This window comes from Stegostoma tigrinum, chromosome 45, assembly GCF_030684315.1.
Source record: "Stegostoma tigrinum isolate sSteTig4 chromosome 45, sSteTig4.hap1, whole genome shotgun sequence".
Classification (NCBI taxonomy): domain Eukaryota; kingdom Metazoa; phylum Chordata; class Chondrichthyes; order Orectolobiformes; family Stegostomatidae; genus Stegostoma; species Stegostoma tigrinum.
The window spans coordinates 4,143,441-4,157,112 of NC_081398.1; the positions used below are offsets into that span (position 1 = coordinate 4,143,441).

General features: G+C 49.0%; 1 protein-coding gene across 3 annotated transcripts; it reads right to left on the reverse strand.

Annotated features, from left to right (window-relative positions):
• Window positions 1–254: 254 nt before the first annotated feature.
• On the reverse strand, window positions 255–13,465 carry LOC125448735 (galactose-3-O-sulfotransferase 2). 3 transcript variants are annotated; one of them, XM_048524224.2, is made up of 4 exons: window positions 12,865–13,465; window positions 7,651–7,766; window positions 5,649–5,913; window positions 255–1,437 (listed from the first exon to the last, which is right to left on the reverse strand). In XM_048524224.2, the coding sequence occupies exons 2-4, from the start codon at window positions 7,755–7,757 to the stop codon at window positions 640–642; spliced, it is 1,170 nt and encodes a 389-aa protein (XP_048380181.2). In that variant the 5' UTR covers window positions 7,758–7,766; window positions 12,865–13,465; the 3' UTR covers window positions 255–639. The 3 variants fall into 3 exon arrangements, with proteins under 3 accessions (XP_048380181.2, XP_048380178.2, XP_048380180.2); XM_048524221.2 differs by lacking the exon at window positions 12,865–13,465 and adding an exon at window positions 12,429–12,807; XM_048524223.2 differs by lacking the exon at window positions 12,865–13,465 and adding an exon at window positions 8,931–9,723.
• Between the last annotated feature and the right edge of the window lie 207 nt (window positions 13,466–13,672).

Consider the following 13,672-nt stretch of genomic DNA (forward strand, 5'->3'; position numbering starts at 1 on the left):
TCTTTCCTCTAAGTCAGTAACATTTGTCCCACTCCGAGTCTACTCTGCCATTCAATGAGATCATGGCTGATATGAACATCCTCAACTCCACTTTCCAACCTTTTCGCAACAACCCTTGATTCCCATTACTGATTAAAAATCTGTTTGTCCCATCCTTGAATAAACATATGACTGTGATAGTGCAAAAAAAAATCGAAAAACCGTGCAGTTTCTGCGAGATGGTCATGCACTGAAACTGCACTGACCCAGGTTAATACAGTGAACTGAATTTATTTACAATTAATTAATTTTCGAGAGTAATAGTAGAAGGCAAAGGGCTGTGTTACACAAAAGAAAGTCCATGTCACTACAGTGGAAGAACTTCATTTTTATGACGTCCCTTCCAACTGAACATTCCCAAAGCTGTGGACAGATAATGACATTTCCTGCACCTATTGTCCATTTTGGTGGAACTGCCTTCACCTGGTGCCACCTTTGTCACCGAATGCCTGCTGTCCCACAACGTCCATGCTCCCCTTTTACATGCCATCACCTCAGAGACCCTGCCACCCCTCTCCAATCATTCACCGAACATTAACTTGAACATCTGTGGCACTGATCCAGGCCATTTGGCCCAGCCTGCTCAGGTCCAGTCGTTCTTCATTTAAACTGTTTCCTTACGGGTGGAGTCTTTGGGTACTGCCACCTCTGCAAGAGGGCGAGGTGTTGCTTCTCGGGAAGTACCATACGGTGACAGAGCTCCAAGTCATCACCGCTGAGGTTGGCCTTCAACACGTAGCCCAGGAGTTCTGCAGTACCAGCAGCGTGGGCCATGGTCTTGGATGCCCCATAGCCGGTAGAGTTACTGATCTGGAGGCAGACGGAGGCCAGGCGGTGGCTCAGGGCCCTCAACTGGGCCACATCCCTCTCCATTCTCTGGGCGCCGTAGACGGAGACCCGCTGCCAGAATGTGGCATTGTAGTGGTTGTAGAGTGTCCAGTCCAGGTGGTTCCAGGCCCGGAGCCTCTCTGCCGTGCTGGCGTCCATTGGTGCAACCGAGTTGCTGGAGCGGGCGTTGAGCTTGAAGTAGACCATGTCCTCCAAGTTCCAGCACAGCGCCTCCTTGAGGAGGATCAGCGACTCGTCAAAGTACTCGGCGACCAGCACCAGGCCGAAGATCCGGTCCAGCTCGGCGATGATGGCGTCAACGTAACCGGGCACATCCTCCATGTTGTTGTCGTGGCCGAAGTCGAACCACATGAGGTTGTGGGCATAGTGGTTGTTCAGCTCCAGGCCCTTGTAGTGACTCTCGACGGAAGCTGCAAACTCATCCAGGCTCTTGGCCTTTCTGAAGGCCGGTGAGTAGAAGCGGTAATAGGCGAAGGAGGACTCGGCCAGTCGGTTCGGATCCCTGACGATGGAGAAGTAAAACGAATCGCTCGGCACCACTTTTCTCACCTGCGGAGGGTGGGAATAATGTGGGAGAGAGTGTCAGAATGGCCAAACTGACCCGAACTGAGCTGAGAAGGAAGTTGTAGGTAACAGTAAGAAATGAACAGGACCAACACTGGTACGGAAGTGCTCAGTGACAGGAAAACTCAGTGAGGCGATCAATTTTTTGAGCTGGAGGAAGGTTCTAAACCTGAGCCTCACCTTAACCCTAACCTTTTCTCAAACCCTACTGTAGCTGTAACCTTAATCCTAATTCTAATTGAAACCTTAATCCAAATTCCAACTCTTAACCTTAATCCTAATCCTGACTCTAACCATAAATCTAACCCGAACACTAACATTATCCTAATCTTCACTCAAATTTTATTCATAATTCTAACTCTTAGCCTTAATCCTAATCTTCACTCAAACCTTAATCCTAATCCTAAATCTAACCTTAATCCTAATCCTAAATCTAACCTTAATTCTAATCCTGACTCTAATCTTAATCCTAATCCTGACTCTAACCTTAATCCTAATCCTGACTCTAACCTTAATCCTAATCCTGACTCTTAAACCTTAATCCTAACCCTGACTCTCCTAATCCTGACTCTAACCTTAATCCTAATCCTGACTTTTAAACCTAATCCTGGCTCTAACCTTAATCCTAATCCTGACTCTAACCTTAATCCTAATCCTGCCTTTAACCTTCATCCTGATGCTGACTCTAACCTTCATCCTAATCCTGACCATAACCTTAATCCTAATCCCGACTCTAAAATTAATCCTAAACCCAACTATTAAATTTAGTCGTAATCCTAGGACCACTGTGAATACATGTTTCAGCAGCTGAATGCATTGACTGGCTGGCTATCTAGAACCATGTAGGAGTTGGAGAACAGAAAGAGCCAATTTGACCCATTATGTCTGTGCCAGCTTTTGACAAGAGCAGCTCAGGTGGGAGTCTTTCTCCCATCTTTTCTTCACAACCTTCCACATTTTTTCACTCTTACTGGTTAGCATTGCTGCCTCTCAGCGGCAGGGAACTAAATATGATTCCACCCTCGGGCAACTATCTGTGTGGAGGTTGCACATTCTCCCTGTGTCTGAGTGGGTCCCCTCTGGGTGCTCTGGTTTCTTCCCACAGTCCAAAGATGTGCAGGTTAGGGTGGACTGGTCGTGCTAAATTGTACCGTAGTGCCCAGGGATGTGCGGGTTAGGGTGGGTTGACCGTGCTAAATTGTCCCGTAGTGCCCAGGGATGTGCAGGTTAGGGTGGATTGGCCGTGCTAAATTGTCCCATAGTGCCCAGGGATGTGCGGGTTAGGGTGGGTTGACCGTGCTAAATTGTCCCGTAGTGCCCAGGGATGTGCAGGTTAGGGTGGATTGGCCGTGCTAAATTGTCCCATAGTGCCCAGGGATGTGCGGGTTAGGGTGGGTTGGCCGTGCTAAATTGTCCCATAGTGCCCAGGGATGTGCGGGTTAGGGTGGATTGGCCGTGCTAAATTGTCCCATAGTGCCCAGGGATGTGCAGGTTAGGGTGGATTGGCCGTGCTAAATTTTCCCGTAGTGCCCAGGGATGTGCGGGTTAGGGTGGATTGGCTGTGCTAAATTGTCCCGTAGTGCCCAGGAATGTGCGGGTTAGGGTGGATTGGCCGTGCTAAATTGTCCCGTAGTGCCCAGGGATGTGCGGGTTAGGGTGGATTGGCCGTGCTAAATTGTCCCGTAGTGCCCAGGGATGTGCGGGTTAGGGTGGGTTGGCCGTGCTAAATTGTCCGGTAGTGCCCAGGGATGTGCGGGTTAGGGTGGGTTGGCCGTGCTAAATTGTCCCGTAGTGCCCAGGGATGTGCGGGTTAGGGTGGGTTGGCCGTGCTAAATTGTCCCGTAGTGCCCAGGGATGTGCGGGTTAGGGTAGGTTGGCCGTGCTAAATTGTCCCGTAGTGCCCAGGGATGTGCGGGATAGGGTGGGTTGGCCGTGCTAAATTGTCCCGTAGTGCCCAGGGATGTGGGGGTTAGGGTGGATTGGCCGTGCTAAATTGTCCCGTAGTGCCCAGGGATGTGCAGGTTAGGGTGGATTGGCCGTGCTAAATTGTCCCGTAGTGCCCAGGGATGTGCAGGTTAAGGTGGATTGGCCGTGCTAAATTGTTCCGTAGTGCCCAGGGATGTGGGGGTTAGGGTGGATTGGCCGTGCTAAATTGTCCCATAGTGCCCAGGGATGTGGGGGTTAGGGTGGATTGGCCGTGCTAAATTGTCCCGTAGTGCCCAGGGATGTGCAGGTTAGGGTGGATTGGCCGTGCTAAATTGTCCCGTAGTGCCCAGGGATGTGCAGGTTAGGGTGGATTGGCCATGCTAAATTGTTCCGTAGTGCCCAGGGATGTGGGGGTTAGGGTGGATTGGCCGTGCTAAATTGTCCCGTAGTGCCCAGGGATGTGCAGGTTAGGGTGGATTGGCCGTGCTAAATTGTCCCGTAGTGCCCAGGGATGTGCAGGTTAGGGTGGATTGGCCGTGCTAAATTGTCCCGTAGTGCCCAGGGATGTGCGGGTTAGGGCAGGTTAACAATGGGAAATGCAGGGTTACAGGGATTGGGTAGGGTGTGTGTCTGGATGAGCTAGTCTTCAGAGAATCAGTGCAGACTTGACCCTGCTTCCATACCGTAGGGATTTTATGATTCTTTACGAGTTTGAAGGGCTCACTGTAATCGCATCCACCGCCCTCTTAGGCAGTCCAGATACTTCACTACCTCAAAAGACTGCAAGGGCTAGTAGCAATCAGAACTGCACAGGAACGTGAGGAGGCCATTCAGCCCCAAGATTCAGGTCACGCCATTAGTTTCGGCAGCAGAACTCCACCTACCACTTTGCTTTGGTTCCCCTTGATTCCCTCTACCCAGCCAAAGCCTAGCAAATGCAGTTTGGAAATATTTAAATTGATGTCAGTCTCAAGTGGAACAAAGTGTGCTAGATTTCTGCTGTACTCAGCCTGAGAGGGTGCTTCCCTTGAGAGGCCAGATTCTGCCTTCCTTGTTCTGGATTTTGCAGCTCCTCCCCACTGTCCCGCACTGCCCTCCCCAAACCCCATTCCACTTCACACTCCTCTGCTCCCCAGTTACTAAAACTGTAACCACCTTACTGCACCAGCAGGGGGTTATGGTCACAGATTCATAAAGATCTACAGCACGAAACAAATCTTTCGGTCCAACACATCCATACTGACCAGATATCCTTTGTTACCATTTTTCTCAGTTTTGAGAGAATCCCTAATAGCTACTTTTCTGGCTCGTACATAGATACATAGAGTCTGACAGCACGGAATCAGACCCTTTGGTTAAACCCTTCCATGCTGACCCAGATATCCTAAATTAATCCAGTCCCATCTGCCAGCATTTGGCCCGTGTCCCTCTAAACCCTTCCTATTCATAAACCCACCCAGGTGCCTTTTAAATACTGTAACTGTACCAGCCTCCACCACTTCCTCTGGCAGCTCATTCCATACACGCACCACCCTCTGTGTGAAGAAGTTGCCCCTTCAGTGCCTTTTAAATCTTGCCCCTCTCACCTTAAACCTATTCCCTTCTAGTTTGGACTCTCCCCCACCCTGGGGAAAAGACCTTGACTATTCACCCTATCCATGCCCCTCATGGTTTTATAAACCTCTATAACGTCACCCCTCTGTCTCACGCTCCAGGGAAAATAACCCCAGCCTATTCAGCCTCTCCCTGTAGCTCAAACCCTCCAACCCTGGCAACATCCTTGTAAATCTTTTCTGAACCCTTTCAAGTTTCACAACATGCTTCTGGCAGCAGAGAGACCAGGATTGAATGCAGTATTCCAAAAGTGGCCCTAACCAATGTCCTGTACAGCTGCAACATGACCCTCCCAACTCCTATACTCAATGCACTGACCAATAAAGGCGAGCGTCCCGAACACCTTCCTCACTGCCCTGTCTACCTGTGACTCCACTTTCAAGGAACTATGAACCTGTACCCCAGGCTCTCTTGCAACACTCCTGTTTCTCTCTTCCTTGATCTGAATGGATGCATTAACGAGCTCAAACACCACGCTGTAGTTAACGTTTGAGAAATTATGAGCCAGGTGATGAAACTGGCTTCGGGGTTGTGCTGCGCTGCTTGCCCTCTAAGGCCTTCCTCTTTTTTCCAAGTGGGGAGGATGGGACGAACCAACTCACACTGGGCACAGCAGAGCTATGATAATAAGAGGCAAAAAGTAAATGACTCATTACCTCTGGGTGGTAGAACCTCATGTGGTTGCACAGGATGTTGAACTGGCCGGGGCGAACCTTATTGAAGTTTTTGACGAATCCTGCCTTGAACCTTTGAGGGTAGCCCAAGTGGTCGTAAAAGGGTAGAGCAAATGTGAGGTTGTGGGCTTCTCCATACCGATACAGGATGTTCAGGATGGTACTGCTGGCCGTTTTGTGGGTCTTCAGGAAGACCAGGTTCTTCTTAGGAACGCAGGGAGGTTCTAGCGGGGTTTCCAAACTGTGACTAAAAAGCCAAAGAGAGAAAGGAATGCGGTGCACAGAACAAAAAGCTGTACTCCTATAGCAACCCCTGCCAAATGTCTGTAGGAGCAACACTGCCAGGCATCCATTTTTTAGGCTAAGGTTGCTGTGGCTGATCCTCTTGTTAACAATGGGTTAGCACATACCCTCTGGAGCAGGTGGGACTTGAACCAGGACTTGACCCATTCGAACTCGAGCTCCAACAGTGGTCAGCGACGAACTCTTCCAAACAACAAGATATAATTTACTGGGACATTGCAATAAGTCTAAGTTACAGGACAGAGTTGGTCATAATGACCAACATTATACAGAGCTGGGGGAGGGCTGTTCATAGAATCAGAGACTTCCTACAGTGTGGAAGCAGGCTATTTGGCCCATCATGTCCATACTGACCGTCCGAAGAGTATCCCACCTAAACCACACCCACCCCTGCATCCTATCCCTGCAATCTTACAATATTCCCTGAGTAGTCCACCTAACCTGCACATCTTTGGATTGTGGGAGAAAACCAGAGCACTGTAGTGCAGTGGCAGTGTCCCTAACTCTGAGTGAGGAAACCTGGGTTCAAATCCTACATACTCCAGAGGTGGGTTATAACATCTCTGAGCAAGCTGGTTAGGAAAATACATGGGGATGTGTCAGACCCCATTGGGAGCTCAAACTTTCTTCTCTTCATGGCCACCCACAGCATTGCGTGACATTATCAGTTTGGCTAAAACTTAACACATTCCTTAACATTAACCTTTTCTTACCATCATCTTACATAGCACCTTCAACATCCCCAAGGGCTGTGCAGAAGTCATGTCATTTGTTCATAGGATGTGAGCGTCATTGACTGGGCTTGGGCATTTATTGCCTAGTTTATCCCTAGTTGCCCCTTGAGAAGATGGTGGTGAGCTGCCTTCTGTTTCGCAACTCCCGGTGTCCTGCTAGCTCTAATCTTGCTGACAGGCCACTGTGTTTGCAGATTCCCACTGGCTCCTCTCTCCTTTAGAAACTACTAAAGTTGACTTTAACCAGAATTGAACAGCCTTTGCTGTGGAACATAATGAGACAAACCTTAAACGCAAAGAGTTAACAGCCTCGTATGTTAATGGGTTACTGGTGGACGGGTTGCGTTCTTCACTGTATAGATAAGTTGCAAATTGGAACACAATCCAGGGCACTACAAAATAGATGATCCTAAGTATGAGGAAATGTTTGCAGCTCTAAAATTGACACTAAAACGGGGCCTTGTTCCTGCCGATGAATGTTTGCAAATCAAACGTTCATAAGTCAGGGACAACCTGCAGTTATGCAGCCTAGAAATTAATGCCCTTTGACATGATGCAGGTTATAACATAGCTTTCTTTATAACATTTTTATAACTATCTTTCATAATATAATATAGAACATAGAACATTACAGCACAGTGCAGGCCCTTCGGCCCTCGATGTTGTGCCGACCTGTCATACCGATCTCAAGCCCATCTAACCTACACTATTCCATGTACGTCCATATGCTCATCCAAATTTGCCGTACTTTACCTATCCTGTCTTTTCCTGTTAATATCTTCAATCGGGTCACTCCTTAATCTACTGAATTCTGGAGAAAACACTTCATTTGTATGATCTCCCCACATAGCTTAAGTCCGTGTATCAAGCTTGTGAGCCTGCATTTGACCCCCTCCGAGATCAATATTGTGTTGTTCAGTTGCAAGAGATCAAGAGGTTGAACCTACCTTCTAGCTGAATAATAGGAAACTGTGCGCACCATGAAGCTGAAACTGGTTATAACGATGAAGAGCAGAGATAGTTGCAAGGCTTGGGTTCTGCACTTGCCGGACATCACGGCCTCCTTAGAATGCACAAAGAGAAACTGCGTGTTAAAATTCTCCTGGCCCAGGGTCCTGGTGTTCTGCATTAGCATCCTTCATCACAATGGAGGAGGGTGAAGGGGGAGGTAAAGATTGAGAGGGCAAGGCAGTGGAGAGAAAGAGGGAAGGAGGATTTGGTGGGGAGGGGGATTGGCTAGAGGGGAGGAGGGACTGCGGATCATGGAAATGGTAGGGAGAGGGGTGAGGGGGAGTTGGGGGCAAGAGGGGCAGATGAAGAAGGAGAGAGGGAAATGGTAGAGTGGGGTAGAGGGAGTGAGGGGAGAGGGGCAGGGGAGAAGAGGGGGGAAAGGGGGAAGAGGGGAAAAAAGTGGTGGATCGAATGAGGGAAACTGGCAGAAGAGGGGTTCGGGAGAAGAGGGGGTAAGGGGCAGGAAGAGGAGAGGAATGTGGGAAGGGGGGAAGAGAAGGGGAAAAGGAAGAGAGGGGAGAGAAACTGAGAGGGGTGTGGATGCAGGAAAGGGAAGGCAGGAGAGAGGGAGGGAGGTAGGAACGTAAGGGAATGGGACAGAAAAGGGAGGGGTTAGAGGAAGGGGACAGGAGCAGTGGGAGGAAGGGATGGGGAGCAATGGGAGGTCGGGAGAGGGGAGAGTGGGGAGAGGGTGATGGCAGAGGGGGTAGTGGAGAAGAGGGAGGGAAGGGATGAAGTTGGGGGAAATGGGGCTAAAAGGAGTCGAATGGGTCAGAGTTGACAGGGGAGCTGTATGCAGGAGGATCAGTCCCAGATGACGTTCTGATTGAAGGCGATTGTCAGAAACAGCCTCAGCTTGGGGACAGCAAATGTTGTTTTACCTCCCCCTTGTGCCTGACTGGGTGGGTGTGGGAACAGATCCAAAATGTAGAACACCAGTTCAGATAAAAGCTCAGAAGATTGACAGGGGAATGGGTCAAAAGCAGAGGGAGTGGCACTGATCGGGGAGAACCAGGGCCGAGCTGAACAGCTTCCAGTTTTCTCTGCATTATTCAATCATTTGATTTCAATAACAGTGGCATTCCACAGCACATGAAGAGTTGCATTTAGCTACCAATAGCATGATTTGTTTGTATGGAACGAATCCAGTTCTCTGCTTCACTCCCCCGAGCTCATAAACCATGAGCGAATATAGAATTGTTCTTGCTGAACTCACCTTCTGTCTTTGCCTCTGTTGGAGAGATTCCCCGGCTCCAATAGGAACAAAGACCACACTCCAGCATCTGCAGTTCCTATTATCTCTCACCACACTGTTCAAGCCATTTGTCTCAAAGCAGATGTGCAGAAAGTACTGAGGAACACCTGATTGCACCCCTCCCAGGCAATTTATATCACTGAATCCAACCCTCCTGCCTGCTCAACGACAGAGGCTTCTGTTTGATCGTAGCTGACCTGACATTCCTCAAGTTCACTTTTCCACACATTCCTTGTAACCCTTGCTTCCCCGACTGATCAATAATCTCACTGTTTCAATATAATAAAGACTGTGGCTCTCTGGATCATTGAATTCCAACACTCATAGAAGAAATTACCATTATCTCAGCCTTAAATTGCTCCTTTATCCCGAGACTGTGCCCTCTGGACCTAGACTAGCCAGATGAGCCCCTCAAGAACCTGATATGTGCAAAAGAATTTCCCTCCACCTCAATCCAAATCAATCCACACACACACACAGACACACACACACACAGACCTGTTTAACTGGTTCTGAGATCATTTTTGTATTTTTATTCATTCACAGGATGATGGTGCCTCTGACCAGGCCCAGCATTTATTGCCCATCCCTAATTGTCCAGAGGGCAGTTAAGAGTCAACCACATTGCTGAGGGTCTGGAGTCGCATGTAGGCCAGATCAAGTAAGGATGGCAGTTTCCTTCCCTAAAGGATATTGGTGAACCAGATGGGTTTTTCCAACCTTGGATTCACGGTCATCATTAGAATCTTAATTCCAGATATTTTATTGAATTCAAATTCCACCATCTGCCATGACGGGATTCGAACCCAGGACCCCAGAACGTTACCTGGGTCTCTGGATTAGTAGTCTAGCAAAAATGCCGCTTGGCTTCCTCCTCCCTGAGATCGTAATTTATATTGTTCCATCGACTGATGCGACAGAAATAGAAATATTACAAAACGAACGTGGGCAGGCTATTCCAGAAACTCTTTCGATCGTGGTCCAGCCAAAGTCTGGCTCAGAGTTGGGAAGGTGGAACATGGAAAAGATAAAGGATTTCCGCAGACAAAGGAGACAATGGTTGAAGACGGGGAGTGTAAAATCAGGAGCTGCATCAGGTTGGGAAACCAATGTTTCTGGAATTTGGGGATTCGGGCCAAATTGGATAAGCCAAGGAATAGGAAATTTTACATATAAATATGTGTCCAACATTATAATAGTGTTGCATTTGGAATGAACTGAGCCTTATGAAAGCTATAGGATTAGAGAGGAGACAGAAAGTTAATAAAATGGTAGATTCACCGGGGTCTTACTGAGGCTGCTTCCTGAATACAGAGACAACTGGGGGGTGGCTTACCCTGGGGTTCACCATGCTTCAGGTGGGGAGAGACATTGAGAAGGACAGTCCTTCATGGTAACCTCAGCTGGTGCGGGTACTGAATCGACACTGTTGACATGTCTCTGTATCACAAACCAGCTGTCCAGCCAACTGAGTGAACCGACACTAGTGTATTGTCGAGTTTTTAGGTTCAGGAGTCACCAATTACCCAAACTCACAAACAATTTTAAGGTGGTTTATTAAGTTCACTGAGAAGCAGTGGTTAAGGTAGATGTATGAAGGTAAGAGAGAGACAGTAGATGCCCCATCACAGCTAAGAGGGCTTCACTGACCCCAGAGGATGGTGCTGGTCTCTGCTCTATGTCGCACTATCGTTCTGCTCAGGAGCTGCAGTATTCAGAAACTGTCTCCCTGCTCCCTGTCAGTTTTTCTCATCTTTCCCATTTTATTCATCTTCCCCTGAGATCGCCACCTTCTTCATCTTCCCTCTGTTCCTCAGACTTCCACCATCATTCATCACGCCTCATCTTCCCTGTCTCCCCGCAATCTTCTCCCAGTCCTCCTCTGCTTTTTTCACCCATCTCTTCCCCCACCTTCTTCCCCTTCACCCCTCTTCTTCCACTCTCTCCACCTTCCCCTCTCTTACCCCATCTTTTCCATCTTCCCCAATCAATGGTGATCTCATTGAAACGTATTGGAATAAAAAGGGGTTTGGCAAAGAAAAGCTGAAGGGATTTTTCCACAGAATCCCTACAGTGTGGAAACTGGCCCTTTGGCTTGACAAGTCCACACTGACCCTCAGAGCATCCCACCCAGACCCATCCCCCAATAACCCACCTAATCTACACTTTCCTGAACACTATGGGCAATTTAGCATGGCTAATCCACCTGCATATCTTTGGACTGCGGGAGGAAACCAGAGCACCCGGAGGAAACCCACTGCACACAGAATGTGCCAACTCCACACAGACAGTCACCCGAGGGTGGGATTGAACTGGGTCCCTGGCGCCATGAGGCAGCAGCGCTAACCACTGAGCCACCCATTTCCATTCGTGGGAGAGCTTGGGACCGGAGGCCATGTCTCAGAAATAAAGGGTGCCAATTTAAGACTGAGATAAGGAGGATTAGCAAATGAGGGAGGAGGTGGTTTAGTGAACGTCGTGATGTTGTCACTGGGCTGGTAACCAAGAGGATCCAGGCTAATGCTGTGGAATGTAAGTTGAAATAAATTCAGCCTGGAATATCGAGCTAGTCTCAGAGGCTGTCATAAAAAAAACCCCATCTGGTTCACCGATGCCCTTTTGTGTAGGAAGTCAGCCTTCCATAACCAGCCTCGTCCACACGTGACTCCAGACCCACACTCACTCGGTTACCAGAGTCATTGTCCATCTCGACTTTCCTGTGCACGTATTGATAGACCGAATCTCCAGGGCCATTATTAATCATCGCTGCCTGGAACTGCAGTCTAACAGGATTGCCATCTGAAATGGCCGTTACAATTAAGGAGGGGCAAGAAATATTGGCTTCATGGGCGATGCCCACATCCTAGAAAAGCAAAACTTCCTCAAATTTGGCTGCCCTCAGAAACTGGTCACTTTGCCTAGCCCACAGTGCCGGGCCTAACCTCAGTCAACACAGGAATCCCTCGGGCATTGGCCCAACCCTTTTAGTTCCATTTTCCTCACTGCCATGCTCACGCCCAGAACATTCCCTTAGGGTGCCTGCAAGGGTGGGAACAAATCCCAACGGTGCGAGCTGAAAACAAACTGGGAATTTTGCAGGGGGAATGGGTCAGGGTGGGCGAGCGGGGCTGATCACAACGTGGCTGGACGGTCCCCTGGTTTCGCTGTAAAATGCAAGAAGTAGGTTTCAACAAAGCCTGGGCATCCCACAAGTCAGGCCAACGTAGCTGCAATATCCGAATTTAATTCCTCAAAGGAGTTCATATCCCTGCTCCACTCTCTCTACATCACCAGCAAAGAAAAACGTTTTCCCAGCTCCCATCAGTTCTGAGGAAGGGTCACTGGACCCAAACTCCTGACTTTCTCTTCGCAGATGCTGCCAGAGCTGCTGAGCTGTTGTTTTCCAGCAATTTCTGTTGCTGTTGCCGAGCAGAGCGTTGGCCGACGCTTAGAGCTCACCTTCTGTCCCTGCCTTCCTTCTCCTGGGCAAATCCGTCGGCTTCAGTGAAGCTGCTGCTCGCTCCTCTCAGATTTGACCGAACAGTAAAAATAAACTGAAAATAAAGGTAGCAAGCTGATACTTGGGGGTGTGAAGGGAGGCTGCGATGGGCTCCGAGCTCCTGGGCTTACCCGGACTCCGCTCAATTTGCAAATTACCGAGTTTCCGGAAGCGCGAATTAAACAGGCTGGGAGATTTTATGTTGCCTCAGGTGGAATGCAGCTAAAGACAGGTGATAAAGGGCGTGATTCAAAACACTAGGCCGTTCCTGCAAATGCAGGGCGTGTTAAGTATGATGCTCCTTTGTCGAACACGGTGCACGCAGAGTGCCGGGGAGCAGCCGATTCCACCCTCCCTCCCCCGGGTAACTCAAGGAAATGAATGCGACCCTCCTACCTACTCACTGACTCAGGCTTGGAGCGCACTCTCCTGCTTGAGGTAACAGACAGTGTGGAGCTGGAAGAGCGCCCTAGGCCAGGCAGCATCACAGGAGCAGGCAAGTTTTGGGGTCGGGACATTTTTTTCAGAGGCCTGCTGTGTCCCTCCAGCTTGTGTGTTATCTCAAGACGCCAGCTCGGGCTGCTCGACCTATCCTCTCCGTGTATGTTCTTGGCGTACACCAGAGTCATTGTCCATCTCGACTTTCCTGCGCACGTATTGATAGACCGAATCTCCAGGGCCATTATTAATCATCGCTGCCTGGAACTGCAGTCTAACAGGATTGCCATCTGAAATGGCCGTTACAATTAAAGAGGGGCAAGAAATATTGGCTTCATGGGCGATGCCCACATCCTAGAAAAGCGCACGTATTGATAGACCGAATCTCCAGGGCCATTATTAATCATCGCTGCCTGGAACTGCAGTCTAACAGGATTGCCATCTGAAATGGCCGTTACATCTATCCGTTACTTCCCGGACTGATCAATAATCTATGCATCCCAGACTTCAACACACGCATAGACTGTGGCTCCACAGATCTCTGTGTCACTGAACTCCAAACTTCACAGTCCAGATTCCTTCTCATTTCAGTCCTTAAGATTGGCACCCCCTTATTCTGAGACTGTTCCCTCTGGTCCTACACTCCCCCCATGAGGAGAGACTCTGTCAAGCCTTTGAAGTATGTAATGAGATTCCTCTTTTCACCTCCATTTCACCTTGTTCACCACCCCACATGGACACATACACATAGAACATAGAACATTAC